This window comes from Maylandia zebra, linkage group LG12 (assembly GCF_041146795.1).
Source record: "Maylandia zebra isolate NMK-2024a linkage group LG12, Mzebra_GT3a, whole genome shotgun sequence".
In the NCBI taxonomy this organism is placed as follows: domain Eukaryota; kingdom Metazoa; phylum Chordata; class Actinopteri; order Cichliformes; family Cichlidae; genus Maylandia; species Maylandia zebra.
In genome coordinates this window covers 19,961,896-19,979,663 of record NC_135178.1, presented here as the reverse complement: position 1 = coordinate 19,979,663, position 17,768 = coordinate 19,961,896, and the positions used below count along the sequence as shown (strand labels likewise).

Sequence of the window (17,768 nt, the reverse complement as noted above, 5' to 3'; positions counted from 1 at the left end):
ATGCTAATGTGTGTTTGCTTGGTGGGGTGTGGAAATCAGTTTATGATTTGCGCTTTATGACATGTTATTTTGCTCGAAGCAGCCATCAGAAGATGGGCACTGTGGTGTTTAAATAATGCCTAGTTTGCACTAAAGAGCCAAAGTGTCAAGAAAATCTCCCAAACAACACTACGAGCCTGAATTATAGATATAAGGCAGAACAGATCCATGCAAATCATTGCCTCAGTTTCCTGTTCTTAGCTGACAAGAGTGACAGCCGGTGTGGTCTTCTGCTGCTGAATCTCACCTGCTTCAACATTGTGTGTTCAGATATGCTCTTTTGCATACTTTGGTTGTATCATGGCTAATTCAGGACCAGACACACAAAATGTTACAGTTCTATTAAAGAATTTGTTACGGCTGAATAAAGTCAGACATGAGCAGGATTTGTTCCAACAATTTTTAATTCTTGTGCTCTTCTTGAATAGATTGCATGGTCCACAGCTCAAAATAATCCTTGTTTTATAGTGGGCCTTCATGCCCAGCCCCTCAATTTGTCACTGTTTGTAAAGAAGCTGTTTTAGCTCTCCATTTTATGCCAGCTTTCTTTTGATTGGCTTCTGCTGACAAACAGAGGGTTTGAACAGTAAGTGGGTGGGGCTTCTGTCCCATACATCTGGAACTGACCAAATTAAGGTTCTCTGATGGTCTTAGTTTAGGGCAGTCTGATGCCTGAGGTTCTAGCTCACTGGAAAACTCTGAAACTTGGTTGATGTTTAATATGAAAACCCATCATTGTCACCATATATAATTAAGTAAAAGTACAACATGTCCATTAAAAAAAACAACTTGTCATATGAATGACAACAGTCAATAACAAATGTCCTATATCCATCTCCTGCCTCAGCTCTGAGTTTCCTTCAGTATAATCTCCAAATCAGGGCTGTGTGGGTACTGTGGTCCAGGTGACTCTGCCCAGGTAGACTGTGGGAGTCCATTAAGGCTGTTGGAAGGAAATGTGATGACTGCTGTGTCATTGAAGACGTCTATCAGATGAGATGGGCATGCAAGCTTTCTCTCCACACTAAAATCCACAGCCTTACTGATGTAGCTGTAGTCTCGCGTAAACTCTTTCTCGATCGTTCTGTTGGGGAAACAGACAGATGTCAACTTCATCTCCACTGCTCTTGCTTAAACGTTTACTCCATCGTCTACGTGTCGTCTCGTACAAACCTATCCCTCATCCCACTGAAGCTGTTTCCGATGATTATCATCAGAGGGAGACCCCGTGCACTCCAGTTCTTCCACAGAAGGTTGTTGTAGAGGGCTTTCCCACAATGCATCAGGTAAAAAAATGTGGGTTTTTCTACCAAACGTTTCCCCTCCTGAGCAATACAGACACAGAGGATCACACACTGTTTGCACAGTCTACTCCCCTAAACAATTTTGTAGTCCCCATTTTCAATATAAAATGGATAATAAATAATAATATAGTTGACATTTGGAAGAACTGTAAAGTTTTATGTACTATATGACACAGTTCTCTTTAGTATATGCCTATTAACAGTGTTTCACTTAATTACCAGGACACGAGGGAGCAACAACTGACCTCATTTTCTGAGAGTACAGTCAGACCCAGGTCTCTCAAAACATCTCTCTCTCCAGAAGAGAAGACTGGATCATAGACTGAGCAGTCCTTTAGAGGAATCTGAAGACATTAACAGGGAGAGACAGAATATGTATAACAAGCAGGGTCTAGTGTGAGTGTTTGTCATCTAACTGATGATGAAGCCTCCCCTGACCTGTCCTGCTTCCAGTAGAAGAAGCAACATGGCAAGCTGGTAGCGGGCTGAGACACAGGAGGCAAACGGACCGAGGCCATAACACACACACTCCAGCTGCTGGCATGTCCTGGGGATCCGCTCCGGCTGGTCCTCAGCGTCCTTGTCCGCTGGAGATTTGGAAAGAGATGCTGATGCCGCCACCAAGAGCTGCTCTAAAGGCAGAAACGCAATAACACACACAGCTGCAAGCCAGATGCTTGGTGGTAACCCCAACTTTCAAAGCAAAACCTACCCTTCCAATCGTGCCAAAACTCTTCGCATCTTAGTTCAGACCTGCAGAGGTAAAATAAAGGCAGAGTTATGGGACTGTGGTGAAGATGAGACGTCCGAGGTGTTGCTGCTGAGCTATTCTTGAATTTCATACATGGTATCTCTGATGCGTTTAACGGTTTTCCCGACGTCCAGCGACTCCTGGCCGCATGCTGCAGACACCTGAAGAGACTTTGAGCTCCTCGACGCACCTTTTCGTCGCCGAGCCACCTGCCACTCCCCTCCGGTGTCCGACATTTATGCTAACTTAGCACCAATATCCCTGCATATCATTTTTTTAAAAATCGTCCAATTATCAAAGGACAAAACGCATTTTTTCCCTTCAGTAGACAAGTGACTAACATATGGGAATATTTAGGGTGTAACACGCGTTTCCTCTTCCGGCGTTACGCCAAATTTGTAGTCCATCAAATAACATCCACCTGGTGGTGGTGTACGGTCATTAAATCACTATAGAAATAATGCACAGCTCGGTTGATTTAAAGAAACTGCGATATTTATTTTTAAATATACTATTACTATATATAATTATGTATATTATTGTAAAGCAAACTAGAAATTGCCCCGTTGTTTTTAGCTAATTTTGTTTATTAATTCATTCTCATATAGGACTTTGCAGTGTGGTTTTATGTATTTTTGTATGTACTTATTTAATACTTTATTTAACCAGTGTGTCCCAAATTACAGATCATGATTCACTTTTATAGTGAAGTCACTGCGACTTTTATCTTTAATAATTTTTAGGTATTCATGTTCAAACATTGCCTAAAATTACTACGAAATAAAATAAAATTCTGAAAGTGAGTAGGCACATTTTTTTCTAACTAAATAAACAAATAAATACATTTTGAAATGCATTTAATATATTTAACATATGAAGCTTTTTTTAAACTAATAGTATGATGTAATATGAATTTCTATTAACCTGGGGAAAAAACAAAACTGAGTTTTATATACCGTGTTATTATTATTATTATTATTATTATTATTATTATTTACAACTGAAACGAACATTACTTCGCAAAGTCAATGAGATAAACGCATCTTTGCCCTTTCTACGCCAACAGTCATTACTAAGAACCAACGAAATATTTTAGAGGGGTACAGAATTTGGTGTAACACCATTATACCGGAAGTACTTGTGTTTTCGTGCACTAAACGAAGGAGCGTTAGTGTGGATTTCTTCTCGTCGTTTTTGAAAGAAAGCATGTCCAATTGATCTCCACGCCGACCTTTATATAACTGTTCAGGTGCGTTAGAGAACATGGTGTTTGCACTGCTCTCAACACTCGAGATTATTACGTATAGCAAGACATTCATGCTGTAGAGGGTAACTAACCTTAGCTATAGCTCGTTATCGTTAGCTTACATTACGTTTTCTCCACAGAGATGAATTTGTTCCGTGTCGTTAGTGTCAACTAGCAACCAAATATTTGAGATAGTGATGTGTATGTTTAAGACGCTTCTCTATAAAATAAAAATTTACTTTACATTTACACTGATCTAATTTTTGCGACACTGTTGCTGATCTGGAATCTGCAGCAATAGAGCCTCAAAGTGTGGACAGGCTGACAGATGAGGTCGGGTAGGATGTTCTCAGATAACGTTGCGGTCTGTAGTTAGAGTAGGGAGCAGGTGAAAGAGCCTGGACTGCTGGAGGTATGCTCTGGAGAACAGAGGACATGTGAGAGGATGAGAGAGAAATGGGTGTAAAAGTAACGACGAGGACGGAGAGTGGTTTGATATGGAATCCAAGATATTGAGCTGCTAGGCAGGAGGAAAAGAGGAAGACCACAGAAGAGATTCATAGAGGAAGTGAAGGAGGACATGTTGCTGTGCTAGAGGAGGATGTTAGGGACAGTGTTAGAGGATCTGCTGTGGCGACCTCTAAAGAGAACAGCTGGAATAAGAAAAATGTTATGTTTTATTATAATGTGTTTGATTTTGTTTTTCCCTGTGCTCTGAGCTACAACTCATTGCTTTAAACAGTAGATTGAGTTTGATCCGTTGCTATGGAGAGGGATGTATTTTATTATTCTGATCCCATGTCCAAGGGCTTTACCTAAACCTTTGCACAAGTAGAGCAAATTTATTTGAAATTACTTATGCGGAGTTTTTACATTTCTTTAAATTGTGATTTTGTTCATTATGATCTCCAGAGATGTCCATGTCACACCTATATGGGCGGAGAGATGAGGAGGAGGAGGGTGTTGAGGTTGAGAGCTTTGAGGTGACAGACTGGGACCTGGCCAACGAGTTCAACCCAGACCGCCACAGACACAGGCAGACCAAGGAACAGGCCACTTACGGCATCTGGGCTGACAGGGATTCAGACGAAGATGAGAGGCCCAGCTTTGGTGGCAAGAGGTGAGGCGTGGGTTTGTTTTTGCTGCTGCCCACAGCTTTAAAGTCTGCCATTAGTAGGAGATTGAGTTTGCTGTCTGTGTTTTCATTGCTAGATCTAAAGACTACACTGTCCCAGTGAACTTTGTGAGTGCTGGTCTGCGAAAGACTGCAGCAGAGGAGAAACAGCTGAAAGGGGAAGGAGGGTCTGATGACTCTGATGATGATGGTCCTGCAGCTCCTCCACCTTCTCGTGCACCCAAAAAACTCCAAATGGTAAATTTGGTTATGTGTGATTTGTTTGTGTGTACATTGCAGATAAATATCTCAAAGAAGTTTATAGGAACAATTATATGCTGAATTGTTTTGTTAGGGTAATTTCCGTGGGAATCAGTCACAGAGGTTTGCAGGTGGCATACAGTCTGGACATGGCATTGGCAGCTGGGAGAAACACACTAGGGGAATTGGGCAGAAACTACTGCAGAAAATGGGCTACCAACCAGGAAAAGGCCTGGGAAAGAATGCTCAAGGTAGGGTGGGAAAGGCTGAGATGGCCACATTAATGAAGTATTTAAGAGTATTGTGTGTATTTCAGAGCTGATCTACTTTGTTTTTCCACACTCTCATTTGCTGCAGGTATTGTAAACCCTATTGAAGCAAAGGTTCGTAAGGGAAAGGGGGCAGTCGGAGCCTATGGAAATGAGCGAACCCAGCAGTCTCTCCAAGATTTTCCTGTGGTGGACTCTGATGAAGAGGAGGAAAAGGTACAGTGTGCACATAAATGTGCTTTTCCTTTTTCTATGTGTAAGCAGATGTTGAATTGTAGAGTCATTTTTTTACATTAATCTAAATTCGTGCTGATGTAGGAGTTCCAGAAGGAGCTGGGCCAGTGGCGTAAGGATCCTGCAGGGTCGGCAGGAAAGAAGAAACCGAAGTACTCCTACAGAACTGCAGATGAGCTCAGAGCTAAAGGCAAAGTGGCGGGGCGGGCTACAGCGGCATCTGCTGGGGAGCTGGCACAGGTCAAGGTATTAGTGCTTTTTTGTCCTTTCTCAGAGGTGTGTTATAAGGGCACTGTGGCTTGGCTGTATTTTTACAACAAACTTTAGCAGCTAAAGTTAATTGTAGTCAGTATTAGACTCTATGGGTGAAGTTGTTTGGTGTATCTATATAAGCACATGCGCTCTGCTATTATTGTTTGTTTTTAACCTTTTTTACCCCATACCTGCCCCTGGTGCCTAGGTGATAGACATGACTGGAAGAGAGCAGAAGGTGTACTACAGTTACAGTCAGATATCCAACAAGCACAGTGTTCCTGATGAAGGTCCACCAAGCATGTCTACTCGGGATCAGAAGGGATCATGCTTTGCGCTCCCTGAGCTTGAACATAACCTTCAGCTGTTGATAGACCTTACAGAACAGGACATATTACAGGTATGAGGATACCAAAATTGTTTTTCCAAATATATTTGGCTATAACTAAGATAATGCCTCCTTATTAGATCAGCAAACTGGGGCTTCCTTTATAATTTAGCAGATTTTTACTATTTATTTTTTTTAATCTCTTTCTTTTTTCATATAACCCCGGTATAGTCTGCCAGACGTCTGCAGCATGAAAAAGATGTTGTTGTTTCTCTGAGCCACGAGTCAAGAGCCTTGCAGAACAGACTGGATACGGAGCAAGATGCCATCCAGAGAATGGAAGCTGTGCTGGCATTAGTGGAGCGTTTTCCATCTGGGGAGACACCACCAGGGGAGGGTCCTACTCTGCAGGTGCATATAAAAAGAGAATGGACTGAGCACCTACACCTTTTTAGAATTTTGTATTAGGTGTAAAGTTTCAAAGCAGTCTTCTGTCAGAAAATCATTTAAAAACCGGAGAATAAAACAACATAAAAACAAAATTGTGAAACAGAGACAAAGTGAGAACAGGATGGAAACTGAGTGCTTGCTCAGTTTTCATGTAATCATTTTAGTAATTTTTGGTTCTTCTCTTTGTTCAGGAGTGTGCTCGCATCTTTGAGACCTTGCAAACAGATTATTATGAAGAATACAAGATGATGGGTTTAGCAGACCTTGCTGTAGCTGTTGTTCATCCGTTACTTAAAGAAAAACTTCATTTCTGGGACCCCCTGAAGGTACATTTTTGCGAGTATATCTTTTAAGATAACTGCATCCTTTTTACATGTTAATAATTCTCTACCACATTTTAATTATTATTTCAGGACAGCTCTTACTGTCTGGAAGATATTGGTCAGTGGAGAGCAATCCTTGAATCTCGGGATATGCACTCCAGTGGCCCAGATTCAAATATGGATCCTTATCACAGGTAAATTTGAACACACAAACATATATTAGGTTGTGCTTTGTGTATTTATGTGAATAAATGTTGGTTATATGTGATCTAGCCCTTTTTTTTAAAACTACATGTGTCTGTAAAATGCGTGTGGTCTTTGTGTTTCAGACTCTTATGGGAAGTGTGGATCCCAGTGATGCGGACTTGCGTGTCAGGCTGGCAGCCTCGTATGGTCGGGCCGATGGTGGACTGTGTAGAAGTGTGGGCTCCTCTTTTGCCCCTGTGGATACTGGATCACCTGTTGGAGCAGCTGATCTTACCCAGATTACAGCGAGAGGCAAGTCACACACGCTGATAAAGAGAAATATTTTTGATTTGCTCCCATTATTTATGACTGAAAAACTGTTTACTATATGCTATACTGACCTTATGCCTCCATCAGTATCAAAGGCAGTTTTGTCACATGTAAACCTCTCTCTTTGTTCCCTGTTTAACAGGTAGATAACTGGAACCCTTTAACTGACACGGTGCCTATCCACTCCTGGATCCACCCTTGGCTGCCTCTGCTCCAGTCACGTCTAGAGCCTCTTTATCCGCCAATTAGGAGCAAACTGTCCAACGCCTTGCAGCGCTGGCATCCCAGCGACGCCTCAGCTCGCCTCATCCTACAGCCGTGGAAAGATGTATTCACACCAGGTGCATGGGAGGCCTTCATGGTGAAAAACATCATCCCTAAACTAGGTATGTCTTCATCTGTGATGACGTCATGTGTGTGCTGGGAGGAAAATCGAAGGAGATGAGCCAACCTCTTATTAAAGTCAAGCCTTGCCTCATTAATTAGGTTTAGGCACAGGTGTAAGAAGTCAGAAGTACAGTTACCTATTTATTTGACTAGAGTGGATGTTTTAATTGTGACATTCAAAAGATGGGGATTTATAACATATACACTCAGTTTAGACCTGGTAAATACGATAAACAACTGAACAGAAGCTATAAATCGACAGGAAACTGCACCAGTGTGCCAAAGACATGAATGAAAATGAACCCCTCCACGTTTCCATTCTCAAGTAGCCCCACTGATATCTCTTCATGCAACTGCTGATCTTTCTCTCTGCAGCTTTGTGTCTGGAAGAGCTGGTTATCAACCCTCACCAGCAGCAGATGGAGCCATTTCACTGGGTCTTGGACTGGGAGGGCATGCTGTCCCCCTCTAGCCTCGTGTCACTGCTTGACAAAAACTTTTTCACGAAATGGTTACAGGTCAGTGAATTAAAATGTACTCAGAACTGAGCATTTTGGTGTTTCATATAATTGCTTTTTGGATTTTATACCTTTTGGGTTTGTTTTTTTTTTTGCTTTTTGTGGATTATAGGTCCTGTGTTCATGGCTGAGCAACAGTCCCAACTATGAGGAAATCACAAAGTGGTACCTCGGCTGGAAAAGCATGTTTAGTGACGTCTTGTTGGCCCAGCCCCTCATTAAAGAGAAATTCAATGAGGCTTTGGACATCATGAACCGTGCGGTCTCCTCAGGCATAGGTTCGTACTCCACAGTCTGAAGATGTATAATAAACACACAAAAATGAGTATTACTCAAAGTATAACTTTCTTTTTTTCGTGTCATTTCAGGCGGTTATATGCAACCTGGAGCGAGGGAGAACATTGCATATCTCACACAGACAGAGAGACGCAAGGACTTCCAGTATGAAGCCATGCAGGAGCGCAGGGACGCCGAGAGCGTGGCCCACAGAGGGATCAGCGCCGGTGTGCCGACTAACTTTAAGGATCTCATCCAGGCCAAGGCAGAGGAGAACAACATCGTTTTCATGCCCTTAGTGGCTAAACGACATGAGGGAAAACAGCTGTACACATTTGGGCGTATTGTTATCTACATAGATCGAGGGGTGGTGTTTGTGCAAGGAGAGAAGACTTGGGTACCCACATCTCTGCAGAGTCTGATCGATATGGCAAAATGAGCGTGGACTGACATATTTAGGTCTGACAACTATAAGGAAAACAGGAAATATCTTTTGTTTTTAAGTAACTTCTCTAGCATATGTCTCTTTCTCTAAGAGGTCAGAATTGTGAATAAATAACTTTTGAATGCATGCTGACTCTCTTTATTGCTCAAAAATGAATTTTAAATACTGTACTTGTACAGTGAAAAGCACATATGTTTTCACATATTGCACATTTTTATACAAAAGCTGGTTAACGGTCACAGTGTTTATAATGTTCTCTTGATACACATACAAAAACAGTACTTATCTTCAATGTTTCTATTGTAACATCAACAGTTAAGTAATTGGAGTACATTTTTGGTGTTGTTCATTTTTCTTTTTGTCTGTGACAGCGTATTGGTCTGTGTGGAGGTGACCATTTATACCCACAGGTTAATTGGCTTTACGAGAGGCAAAAGACCTACAAGTCTCACAAGAAAAGTGTCTCCTAAAAGAAATCCCTGCTGAACCTTAACGGACTGAAAAGCAGCTGAGCTGATCATAGTTTTCAACATTTAATCGTTTTAATAGAAAAAAGGAATGACTTGAAAAATAAGACTTGCACAAAAATAGCTTTAGCTTTTATTTATGTGCATAAGAACAAACAAACTTGCAGCATATTCGTCCATGATATGATTGTTAGCAAACCCTTAACTTGCAGTTTTAAGGTTACGTTTTTAGAGTAGCTTTAAGCATTATTCAACAGATTGAAACCCTATTTGTGAACATTAACAATGCGATACAAACGATAACAGGAAGGTGGCAGTTGCTGCTGCTTGAGGTGTTTTGGCACATCAGGGCTTCCGTTGGAAGTGGGCGCTTTGCGGTGTGAGCTGCGAGTTAGTTCATTTGTTCGTGATTAACGGTTTTGCACCAAGAAGGTATGTGAATATTTATATATACATATATAGTTGAACATAGCCTGTGGTTTATTTAACATCTAACGTGTTTAATGTGGTTTAATGAGCCGCAAAACTAACGATTGCTATCCAATGAACTACCGTAGCACAGTGCTAACATTAGCCAGCTTGCTAACAGAAAGGTATTCACGGCTTTTAAGGTCATATTTTCCATTGTTATCCAGCTACTCATGTCGTCGGACGCCCTGAAAAAACGAAAGTCCAAGGTTCTCCGCAACGAAGGAGGAACCCCGGAGATGAAGCGGGGTCGAGCAGATGCGGACCAACAGGTAAAGTTGAGGAGAAGATACACGACTCCTCGATCACCTGTGTCATTATCAAAGTGGCTTTGGGCAGTAATGCACAGACGTTAGTATACATTTTAAAATTAAAGTATTTAGACCCTAATGTGCTAAGCAGTGTCTGCCCTTTAAAGTTAAAGTGGTCCTTTTACACAAATACATCTTCTATCTGAATTAGATTTTCAAATGGAAAGCATAGAGACTGTTGAATCAAACAGCGAGACTCTTGTTTATAATAAACCTGGGTCATTTTCCCCCAAACCCACGATTTCCAACTTCTAATTTTAATGAGGTTGTTTCCACTTTTGTCGCAAAATTCTGATTTAATACTCTTTCAGTACAGGAGGAAGAAAAGCTCATATACTTTTGAAGTATTTACACTACTTAGTGTAGTGGTGCAGACCAACAGAGAGATGGGGACGCTGGATTTACATGGAAGCATGTTGGGAAAATGTGAAGAAACGAGCGAAAACGTAAAATGAGCAGCATCTGGCTGACATATCAATGATATGTCTGAGTGTCTAAAGGAGTCTCACAGGCCTGATTGTACACTTCAAGCCATTTATAATTCTTAACTTGTTAACAACACAAAACTGGAGCATCTGGGTGAAGAGCTACCAGATTTTTTTTCTGTAATCTTAAACTTCTTTATACTGATACAATACCTGCTTCACACTTTAGTCTAACAGTAACAAAAGTATCTTAACCTTGTAACTCTTCAGGAGCTGCACAGTGTTGTTGCATAATAAAAGTGAAATTGAAAAATATTTTCTACATGGGGTGTTCAAACTTTTTAATCACTTGCTAAAAGCTCCTTTTACCAGCATGTACCCGAATTAGTAATTTTCTTCCACAGTTTGCTCTTACTGTTAAACAGAACACAACTAACAAGTGTAGGTAGCATTGTTTGTTTGAGTCACTCGTTTATCTTTGGGCCGCACCTCACCAGCTGCTAGCATCTCCTCCTCACATACCTTTGTAGACTGGTTGTGCTCCATGATGTGTTTTTGCCTCAACCTTAATGGAAACAGAGAGTTTTTAAACTGCAGTTAAAATGATCCAGGAGGTCAGTTCCAGCTGAAGGGGTATATTCTGCCTGTGTGTTTTATAATGTGGATCCTACATTTTATCCTTAGAAATTTAGAGTTCACTCAACAGCTTTCAGCAATTTATAATGTTGTCTTTGTTCTGGATCTATACTGAAATACCTTTGAATGATTAGCAGTTTTAAAAAGGTGTTTTATATCCATCCTTTATACTGCAGCTCATCTCATCTCACAACATATTATAGACCAAAGTATGAAATGCAAAATATATCACCTTTAAGTCATATTTAACTTAGTCACACTTAGACCTCTCAGAGCAGTTAAATAAATGATATCAAGTTTAACCATGACTAATATCTTATAGTTATACATCCATCCTCTTCTGATTAGTGTTATCAGCCCCCACCCCCGTGTGAACCTTGTACTTAATATACATTTATGTCATATATTTACTTACTAATTTATATACTTTTTTTGGCCAGGATGTGCGTGTGTATCATGAGGAGGTGGAGCTTGATGGCAGGGACCCTCAGCAGGACTACATCCAATACAAAGAAACATGTCAGAGTCTGGCTAATCTCATGAGTGAGATCCAAGAGCTTAAGGCCAACGGAGCTAAGGACGGGGTAAGAATGTGTCATTATATGCTGATTTAATGGCAAACGATTCATGTACAGCAGACACCTTACACATAGAGTTTGTAGTATAAGTATATCTAAAGCACCATAACATCTGTGTCAATAATAATGAAGGGCAACTGGTTGTATGTCTCCTCAGTGTGCAGAGGTTGAGAAGAAACGTATGCAGAGCTGCATCCACTTCATGAATCTGAAAAAGCTCAATCGACTTGCTCATATGCGTCTAAAGAAAGGCAGAGACCAGACACACGAGGTAACTCCCACGCAAGTCTCAAGCACTCTCAAGTAAAACCAAGTAACAGCTTAGGTTACTATCACTCTTTCATTCGCTTACTAAAAAAAGTGCTGCCTCAAGCCTTAAACTTCAGTATTGTATTATGCATCTAAAAATATTTACTTAGAGTTTGCGAGTCAACTTTAACAATCTCTCTGTCTCTCCTCAGGCAAAACAGAAAGTCGATGTGCTGCACCTTCAGCTGCAAAATCTGCTGTATGAAGTCATGCATCTTCAGAAGGAGATCAGCAAGTGTCTGGAGTTCAAGTTAGTAAAAAAAAAAAAAAGATTTCATTTAAAATTGCTCATTGGTTTTCCTAACTTGAACTTACAGAGAATAATTAGAATAGCGTTAGTTGCTTATTAGTTCCCTTGTTTTTAGTTTATACTTAGATTTTCAGAAATGTGTCACAGTAGTAATGAGTACTCGTTTCCATATTCCAGGTCTAAGCATGAAGAAATTGACTTGGTGAGTGAAGAAGAGTTTTACCAGGAGGCACCGCCGGAAATTTCCAGGCCTCAACTCACAAAAAATGACCCCCACCAACTCACACTGGCGCGACTGGACTGGGAGCTTGAACAACGGAAGAGGTATTTTAAAAAAAAACAACAACAAGCAAACCACAAGGCGCAGTGAAGGATTTGTGCCTGCACAAAGCGTTTGCAGCATGTTGTGTTTAAAAACTAATTTGCTAATGGATAATAGGGACACTGAACACTTGTTAAGAGTAGGGATGTGTATTGTTTAGGTTTTATCCAATACCGGTGCCAAACCGGTACTTTTGAAACGGTGCTTAAACGGTGCTCAAACCGTGCTTAAAGAATGGAGAACACAAAATTGGTCCAAAAACCTCTCATGTTCAGCTGTTTTTTTGTAAAAAGATAACAATGTTAGCCTTTTCTGCAGCTATGGGGCATATATGGTATCACTCTTGGCTGGAAGCAGTGCTTAGACAATGGAAAAAACACAAACTTTGTCCAAAAACCTCTCATGTTTAACTGTTTTCCACTTTTTCTTTGGCCTTTTTGGCCAGGGTGAAGGGAGTATCTGCCATCAAACAAGAAGACAGCCGCATGTAGCTATGATGGTGTTTGCTAGTTCACCTTGCATGCATTAATGTAATAACGTGGTTAGCCTACTCAACGTAAATTACACACGGACAACATGAAGCTACTCACGCAGAGAAGAACGGCTGCTGCTGCGATCATCATCCGTCATCATTTCTGCTGCACTGGCAGGGCTAGGGGCCAGGACTCTCCTCTTCGTGTTTTTGGGGGATGTTTCTAACTCCGGGTCCGATAACAGGCACCACACCCGCAGTAGATGTGCTCGGTGTGAGGTCTCGCAGCAAGCTATCAAATACGGCGCATTTCTCGGCTTTTAAAAAAAAACGCTATGCGTCGCCAGGTGTTTCATCGGATTTGAGGTGTTACCTCCTTTGACAGTCTCACAGTATCAGCTTAAAGCACTTGTTGCAGGCTGCTGAGTTTGCATATTTTGCTGTGAAGTACAGCCAGACTTTTGACCGCTTCGCCTTGGACATTTTTAATATGTAGCTCTGTTCTAAAAGAACGTACGTACCTGGACCCACCTACTATCCTCGGAAACGTAAAATGATTGGCTAGAATTCGAAGTGTATGACATCTCAGGGAAAAAAAGCACTGAAATAAAGCACCGAAATGTGCGCTGCTTTTCGGTCTGGTTACTACCATTTATGTCAGAACCGGTGCCATCATGGCACCGGATACCGGTACCCATCCCTAGTTAACAGTCTATTGTTGGATGCAGGTTGGCAGAGAAATACAAGGAATCACTAGCGTCGAAGGAGACAATTCAGAAGAGCATTGAGGTGAAGAAGGAGCATCTGAGAAGCTTGCAGCCAGGTCTTAATGCCATCATGCAGGTATCATTGCTGTGTTAATTCATAGTTTGTAATCTAAAGAAAAGCTCAGCGGTGTTTTGTACTTGTTGAGGTGAATTTTTAACTGCCGTGCCAACAGTTACACCACATATGCCTCCTATGTATGCTCACAGGCCTCCCTCCCAGTCCAGGAGTTCCTGTCTATGCCTTTTGAACAGACTCAGAAGCAGACGGAGATTGCCCGCCATCTGCCTCCACCTCTCTATGTCCTGTTTGTTCAAGCAAATGCTTATGGCCAGGCGTGTGGTGAGTAAGAATGAGAGACAATGATGTTTTCCAAGACAAAATATTAGTTTTTCTTTAAAGGATTGAAGTTTGGATCGCTTTGATTTTATTGCAGACAAGAACCTGATTGTCTCAATTAGTGGTGATGTAGATGAGGCCAAAGCCCTGTCCAAACCTCCAGAAGATTCCCAGGGTACAAAGGCACACATTTAATCTATGTATAACACACAGACGACTCATTTTGGGATTCATCAACAAACTTAAAACTGTGTATTCTGGTTTTATTCAGATGATGAGAGTGATTCTGATGCAGAGGAGGAGCAAGAGAAAACTGTGAGTATCTGGCACTGCTTTACTCATGAACGAACACACACACTCAGGACACTGAGGTCTATTGTTAGTTAGTATACAAATCACTGCTCTGGACACATGAACTGTCTCTGAAGCCATAGCTGTCATGCATTGAGTGGCAGCTATTGATCGGAGTGGCAGTGGGGGTGTTCTGGGAAATATTTACCGAGAATGGCTCTGTGACTGTAACCGGATCTTAGGTTTGTATTTGATTGCAAATACAGTGTGTATTTCTTTTGTTCTATCTCCATATTTGAGCTCATCTGGAGCACTGTTTGCTTTTCAGGCTTCCTTTCGGTATTCTTTTTAAATGTGCTTGCAGGGGGCTAAGATTTTAGAGATGCTTTGTCACTGGAATTACGTCTTTTATTTATTATTTTTTTCTTTTTTTTTGTCTTTTTATTCAATTGCTTTTTATTGTCCATTTGACAGAAGAGAAGAAGGCCAACTGCAGGTGGCCAGCTGGATGATAAAAGACGAGAGATGCTGAAGAGGCACCCTCTGTCCCTAGGCATAGACTTGAAGTGTAAAGGTAACTCTTTCTCTGTGCTTCATGTCCTTGTTGGCAAAATCATTCTCTGTATTCACACAGCATCCTTCAACCCAAATATTTGCAGCCCCTTTGTGCTCCAACCCTTGTAACGTGACCATATATATATGGTGCTGTGCAACTGTACACCTATCAGATGGCATGTGAAACAAAGCAACTGTGGCTGTGACATGACACCACTTGACCCTTGTGTTCCCTCTGCTGGCGATATATGGAATACAGTGACAGATTATAGGGAGATCTGCATTGCAGGCGTAACTCTACCTAAGGGGGGGTGGAGTGAGGAAGTGAGGGGGAGGCCGAGGGATGGAGGTGAGAAAGATGCTTGCAGCCTTGTAGTTCTGCAGCACCTACAACATCTTGTAAGCAGTTTTTCTCATCACTGCTCTTTGTCTGACTTCTGCTTTTATTTCTGGAGCCCCTCCTTTCCTCAGTTATCCTCACTGCTGCCAGCTGCAGCATTCGGTCTAGTGCAGTAAAAGCAAAAAGTGAGCGGTGTAGGTGTGAGTGAGTGACAGTGTGTCACTGAGTTCACCGTGACTGCAGGGAGTGCAGCGAGAATGATGACCATCGGTGTAGTGGGTATCCCATAGGTGCCATTAGCTGCTGCTATGACCAAGGCCTGTTATTGCTCTGTAATGCGCTGCAGTGTAATATAAACCCAGAGGAGCTATCGCTGGCAGGATTAATGAAAATATTGAGTAGAGAGAATATAAGATTAAGATAGCAATCCATTAGTGTAACACCATGTGTTGTCTTCCTTGTGTCTACAGATGGCAGTGTACTCCATCTTTACTTCTACTACCTGATGAATCTGAACATTATGACTGTCAAGACCAAAGTGTCCACCTCTACCGATCTCAACACGGCCATCAGCGCAGGGTATGTGTGTAAACGTAAGGATTTGGCTCTCTCTCTGACCATGACAGCCTTATAAAAAAACCTAACAATGACTTTTTTCCCCCCAGGGAGCTCCTGAAGTCAGACACTCTCCTCAGCTGTCTCTACACCAGCGACCAGGGACGAGAAACACCCAATCCAGCTAATCGCTACCAGTTTGATAAAGTCGGGTAAGGAAGTAATGTTCATGGTTGATGTGGTGTGTACTGGATTACAGCTGGCTGAATTAACCTATAAGTTATTTTTAGGATCATTTCCTTTGGCGATTATGTGGAGGAGCTGGGCCATCCCTACATGTGGGTTCAGAATCTCGGAGGACTTCATTTTCCTAGTGACGCTTCGGAGGTGCGTGTGTGCTAACCTCAAGTATACAGCATGTGTTACAACTGTATAATGTTAACTTTTGCTAATTTTTTTTTTTTTTTTTTTTTTTTTTTTAGGGTGTGCGCGTGGGTAGTTCACTGAGTGCGAGCCACATGGAGAACACCATGAAGCTGCTGAGGGGACGAGTCCAGTCCCGCTTGGCTTTGCACAGACAGTTTGCCTCTTTAGGTATGTTATTTGATTACAACCTTGCACACTGAATCATCCTAATGAAGAGATTGTTAAGTTTGTTTGTGTTCCCGTCATCAGAACACAGCATCATCCCCATCTCCAGCGAGTGTCAGCACCTTTTTCCTGCCAAGATCCTTTCCCGTTTGGCACGTTGGACCACAATCACTTACCAGGAGTACTTGGTAAGTGAAAGCAAATTGTCAAACGATTGTACTCAAATGTAAAGAAAGCATTAGTTAGAAGTGTGACTGATTTTGATATTTCCTTTCTTTTGCAGGAATTTCCATATACACGTCATGTGACTGAAGCTGGGCTGGCAAAGGAGACTGATCTGTACTTTATGGGAGTGGTTGAAAGAGGCACAGGTAAATCCTGTCGCTGACAGCATAACTGAATATTGCTGATGTTTTTTTTGTTTGCTTTGAATGTGATTCTATACGCAAACTCATCTGTGTCCCTTTCAGCTCGTCTTAATGCTGCAGTGGTGCTGAGTCCCAGATACCCAGAGATATCTCCTGTCTTCTCCCTCTCTCTGAGCTGGAAGGGAGAGCGCAGCGGACGCACCGACGACAACCTCCGAGTATGAACATTTCAAAACCTCTCAATATGATTGTTTATAAATACAAGTCATTTTTCACTTTTTGACTCCCTTTTTCACTTTTAAGGCCATGGAGAGCGAAGTTAACGTGTTCAAAAACGAACTACAAGGACCACGTCCTGGGCACCAGCTCCTGACCAATCAGTTTGCACGACTGTGCGTCTGCCTGGATGTTTATTTGGAGACAGAAGGACAAGACGACAGCGTGGAAGGACCGCGAGAGTTCCCCCGTGAGAAGATGTGCCTACGCACTGTCAGGTACAGTTAGAGAAAGAAGTGGGAAACTTTTTGATACATTTGGTGAAAGATTTTATCTCTGACCACCGGTTTGTCTCGTTCAATTCAGGGGTCCTAATCGTCTGAAGCCGTTCAAGTATAACCATCCTCAGGGTTTCTTCAGTCATCGCTAAAATTTGTGTGCACATAATTGTGTGTGTGTGTGCGCGCGTATGTATATAATTCTCCTTCTGCAGTTTATCACTCTTAACTCCCTCAAGATTACCTTTGTGACTCTTTGACACACAAGTATCCTTTTTAAACACTTCATACCAGTTTGAAAATAAAAGAACATCCTATTTTCTGGAATGAGTTTGTCTTTTTTTGTCTTCCTTCGCTGCGTACAGACTTTGTTGTGCACACAAAATGTTTCTGTTTTATCCCCTTTCCTTCCTCTCCACCCTCACCTCTCTGAGTGCTGCTCTATTTATAGGTGTCGTCTGAGCTTGCTGATTATTATGCCATTGTGGTTCAGTGCTGGATATAGCTGAGTCATTTCCA

At 41.7% G+C, this 17,768-nt stretch overlaps 3 protein-coding genes across 5 annotated transcripts; 2 read left to right on the top strand and 1 right to left on the bottom strand.

Annotated features, from left to right (window-relative positions):
* Positions 1–327: 327 nt before the first annotated feature.
* Positions 328–2,473, bottom strand: srrd (SRR1 domain containing). Of its 2 annotated transcripts, none has more exons than XM_004544501.3 (6): positions 2,188–2,473; positions 2,056–2,096; positions 1,782–1,975; positions 1,589–1,687; positions 1,213–1,364; positions 328–1,123 (listed from the first exon to the last, which is right to left on the bottom strand). In XM_004544501.3, exons 1-6 carry the CDS (start codon positions 2,328–2,330, stop codon positions 883–885), a joined length of 870 nt encoding a protein of 289 aa, XP_004544558.3. In that variant the 5' UTR covers positions 2,331–2,473; the 3' UTR covers positions 328–882. The 2 variants fall into 2 exon arrangements, with proteins under 2 accessions (XP_004544558.3, XP_004544559.3); XM_004544502.3 differs by having other exon boundaries at positions 1,782–1,930.
* Positions 2,474–3,212: 739 nt separating this feature from the next.
* tfip11 (tuftelin interacting protein 11) lies at positions 3,213–8,839 on the top strand. Of its 2 annotated transcripts, none has more exons than XM_004544500.3 (15): positions 3,213–3,343; positions 4,253–4,460; positions 4,553–4,712; positions 4,810–4,966; positions 5,073–5,200; positions 5,303–5,464; positions 5,679–5,870; positions 6,030–6,209; positions 6,440–6,574; positions 6,662–6,765; positions 6,901–7,069; positions 7,230–7,473; positions 7,850–7,992; positions 8,105–8,270; positions 8,361–8,839. In XM_004544500.3, exons 2-15 carry the CDS (start codon positions 4,255–4,257, stop codon positions 8,705–8,707), a joined length of 2,493 nt encoding a protein of 830 aa, XP_004544557.1. In that variant the 5' UTR covers positions 3,213–3,343; positions 4,253–4,254; the 3' UTR covers positions 8,708–8,839. The 2 variants fall into 2 exon arrangements, with proteins under 2 accessions (XP_004544557.1, XP_076746934.1); XM_076890819.1 differs by having other exon boundaries at positions 6,901–7,073; positions 7,234–7,473.
* A 658-nt stretch (positions 8,840–9,497) lies between these two features.
* thoc5 (THO complex 5) lies at positions 9,498–17,576 on the top strand. Its single transcript, XM_004544499.4, has 20 exons — positions 9,498–9,612; positions 9,816–9,920; positions 11,461–11,604; positions 11,756–11,869; positions 12,060–12,157; positions 12,335–12,481; positions 13,680–13,794; positions 13,926–14,058; positions 14,153–14,230; positions 14,327–14,370; positions 14,821–14,920; positions 15,712–15,820; positions 15,907–16,008; positions 16,087–16,183; positions 16,279–16,390; positions 16,472–16,575; positions 16,671–16,758; positions 16,858–16,973; positions 17,059–17,249; positions 17,338–17,576. Exons 2-20 carry the CDS (start codon positions 9,822–9,824, stop codon positions 17,399–17,401), a joined length of 2,055 nt encoding a protein of 684 aa, XP_004544556.1. The 5' UTR covers positions 9,498–9,612; positions 9,816–9,821; the 3' UTR covers positions 17,402–17,576.
* Positions 17,577–17,768: the final 192 nt, after the last annotated feature.

Bases quoted from the DNA above. Each gene is read 5' to 3' on its own strand.
- srrd (XM_004544501.3), bottom strand. From the start codon at position 2,330: ATGTCGGACACCGGAGGGGAGTGGCAGGTGGCTCGGCGACGAAAAGGT. The intron at 2,097-2,187 runs GTATGAAATTCA...TTACCTCTGCAG, and splicing joins AAACGCATCAGAGATACCAT to GTCTGAACTAAGATGCGAAG. The intron at 1,124-1,212 runs GTTTGTACGAGA...TTTCCCCAACAG, and splicing joins TTCAGTGGGATGAGGGATAG to AACGATCGAGAAAGAGTTTA.
- tfip11 (XM_004544500.3), top strand. From the start codon at position 4,255: ATGTCCATGTCACACCTATATGGGCGGAGAGATGAGGAGGAGGAGGGT. The intron at 4,713-4,809 runs GTAAATTTGGTT...TTGTTTTGTTAG, and splicing joins CACCCAAAAAACTCCAAATG to GGTAATTTCCGTGGGAATCA. The intron at 6,766-6,900 runs GTAAATTTGAAC...TTTGTGTTTCAG, and splicing joins AATATGGATCCTTATCACAG to ACTCTTATGGGAAGTGTGGA.
- thoc5 (XM_004544499.4), top strand. From the start codon at position 9,822: ATGTCGTCGGACGCCCTGAAAAAACGAAAGTCCAAGGTTCTCCGCAAC. The intron at 14,921-15,711 runs GTAACTCTTTCT...TTGTGTCTACAG, and splicing joins CATAGACTTGAAGTGTAAAG to ATGGCAGTGTACTCCATCTT. The intron at 16,009-16,086 runs GTAAGGAAGTAA...AGTTATTTTTAG, and splicing joins TACCAGTTTGATAAAGTCGG to GATCATTTCCTTTGGCGATT.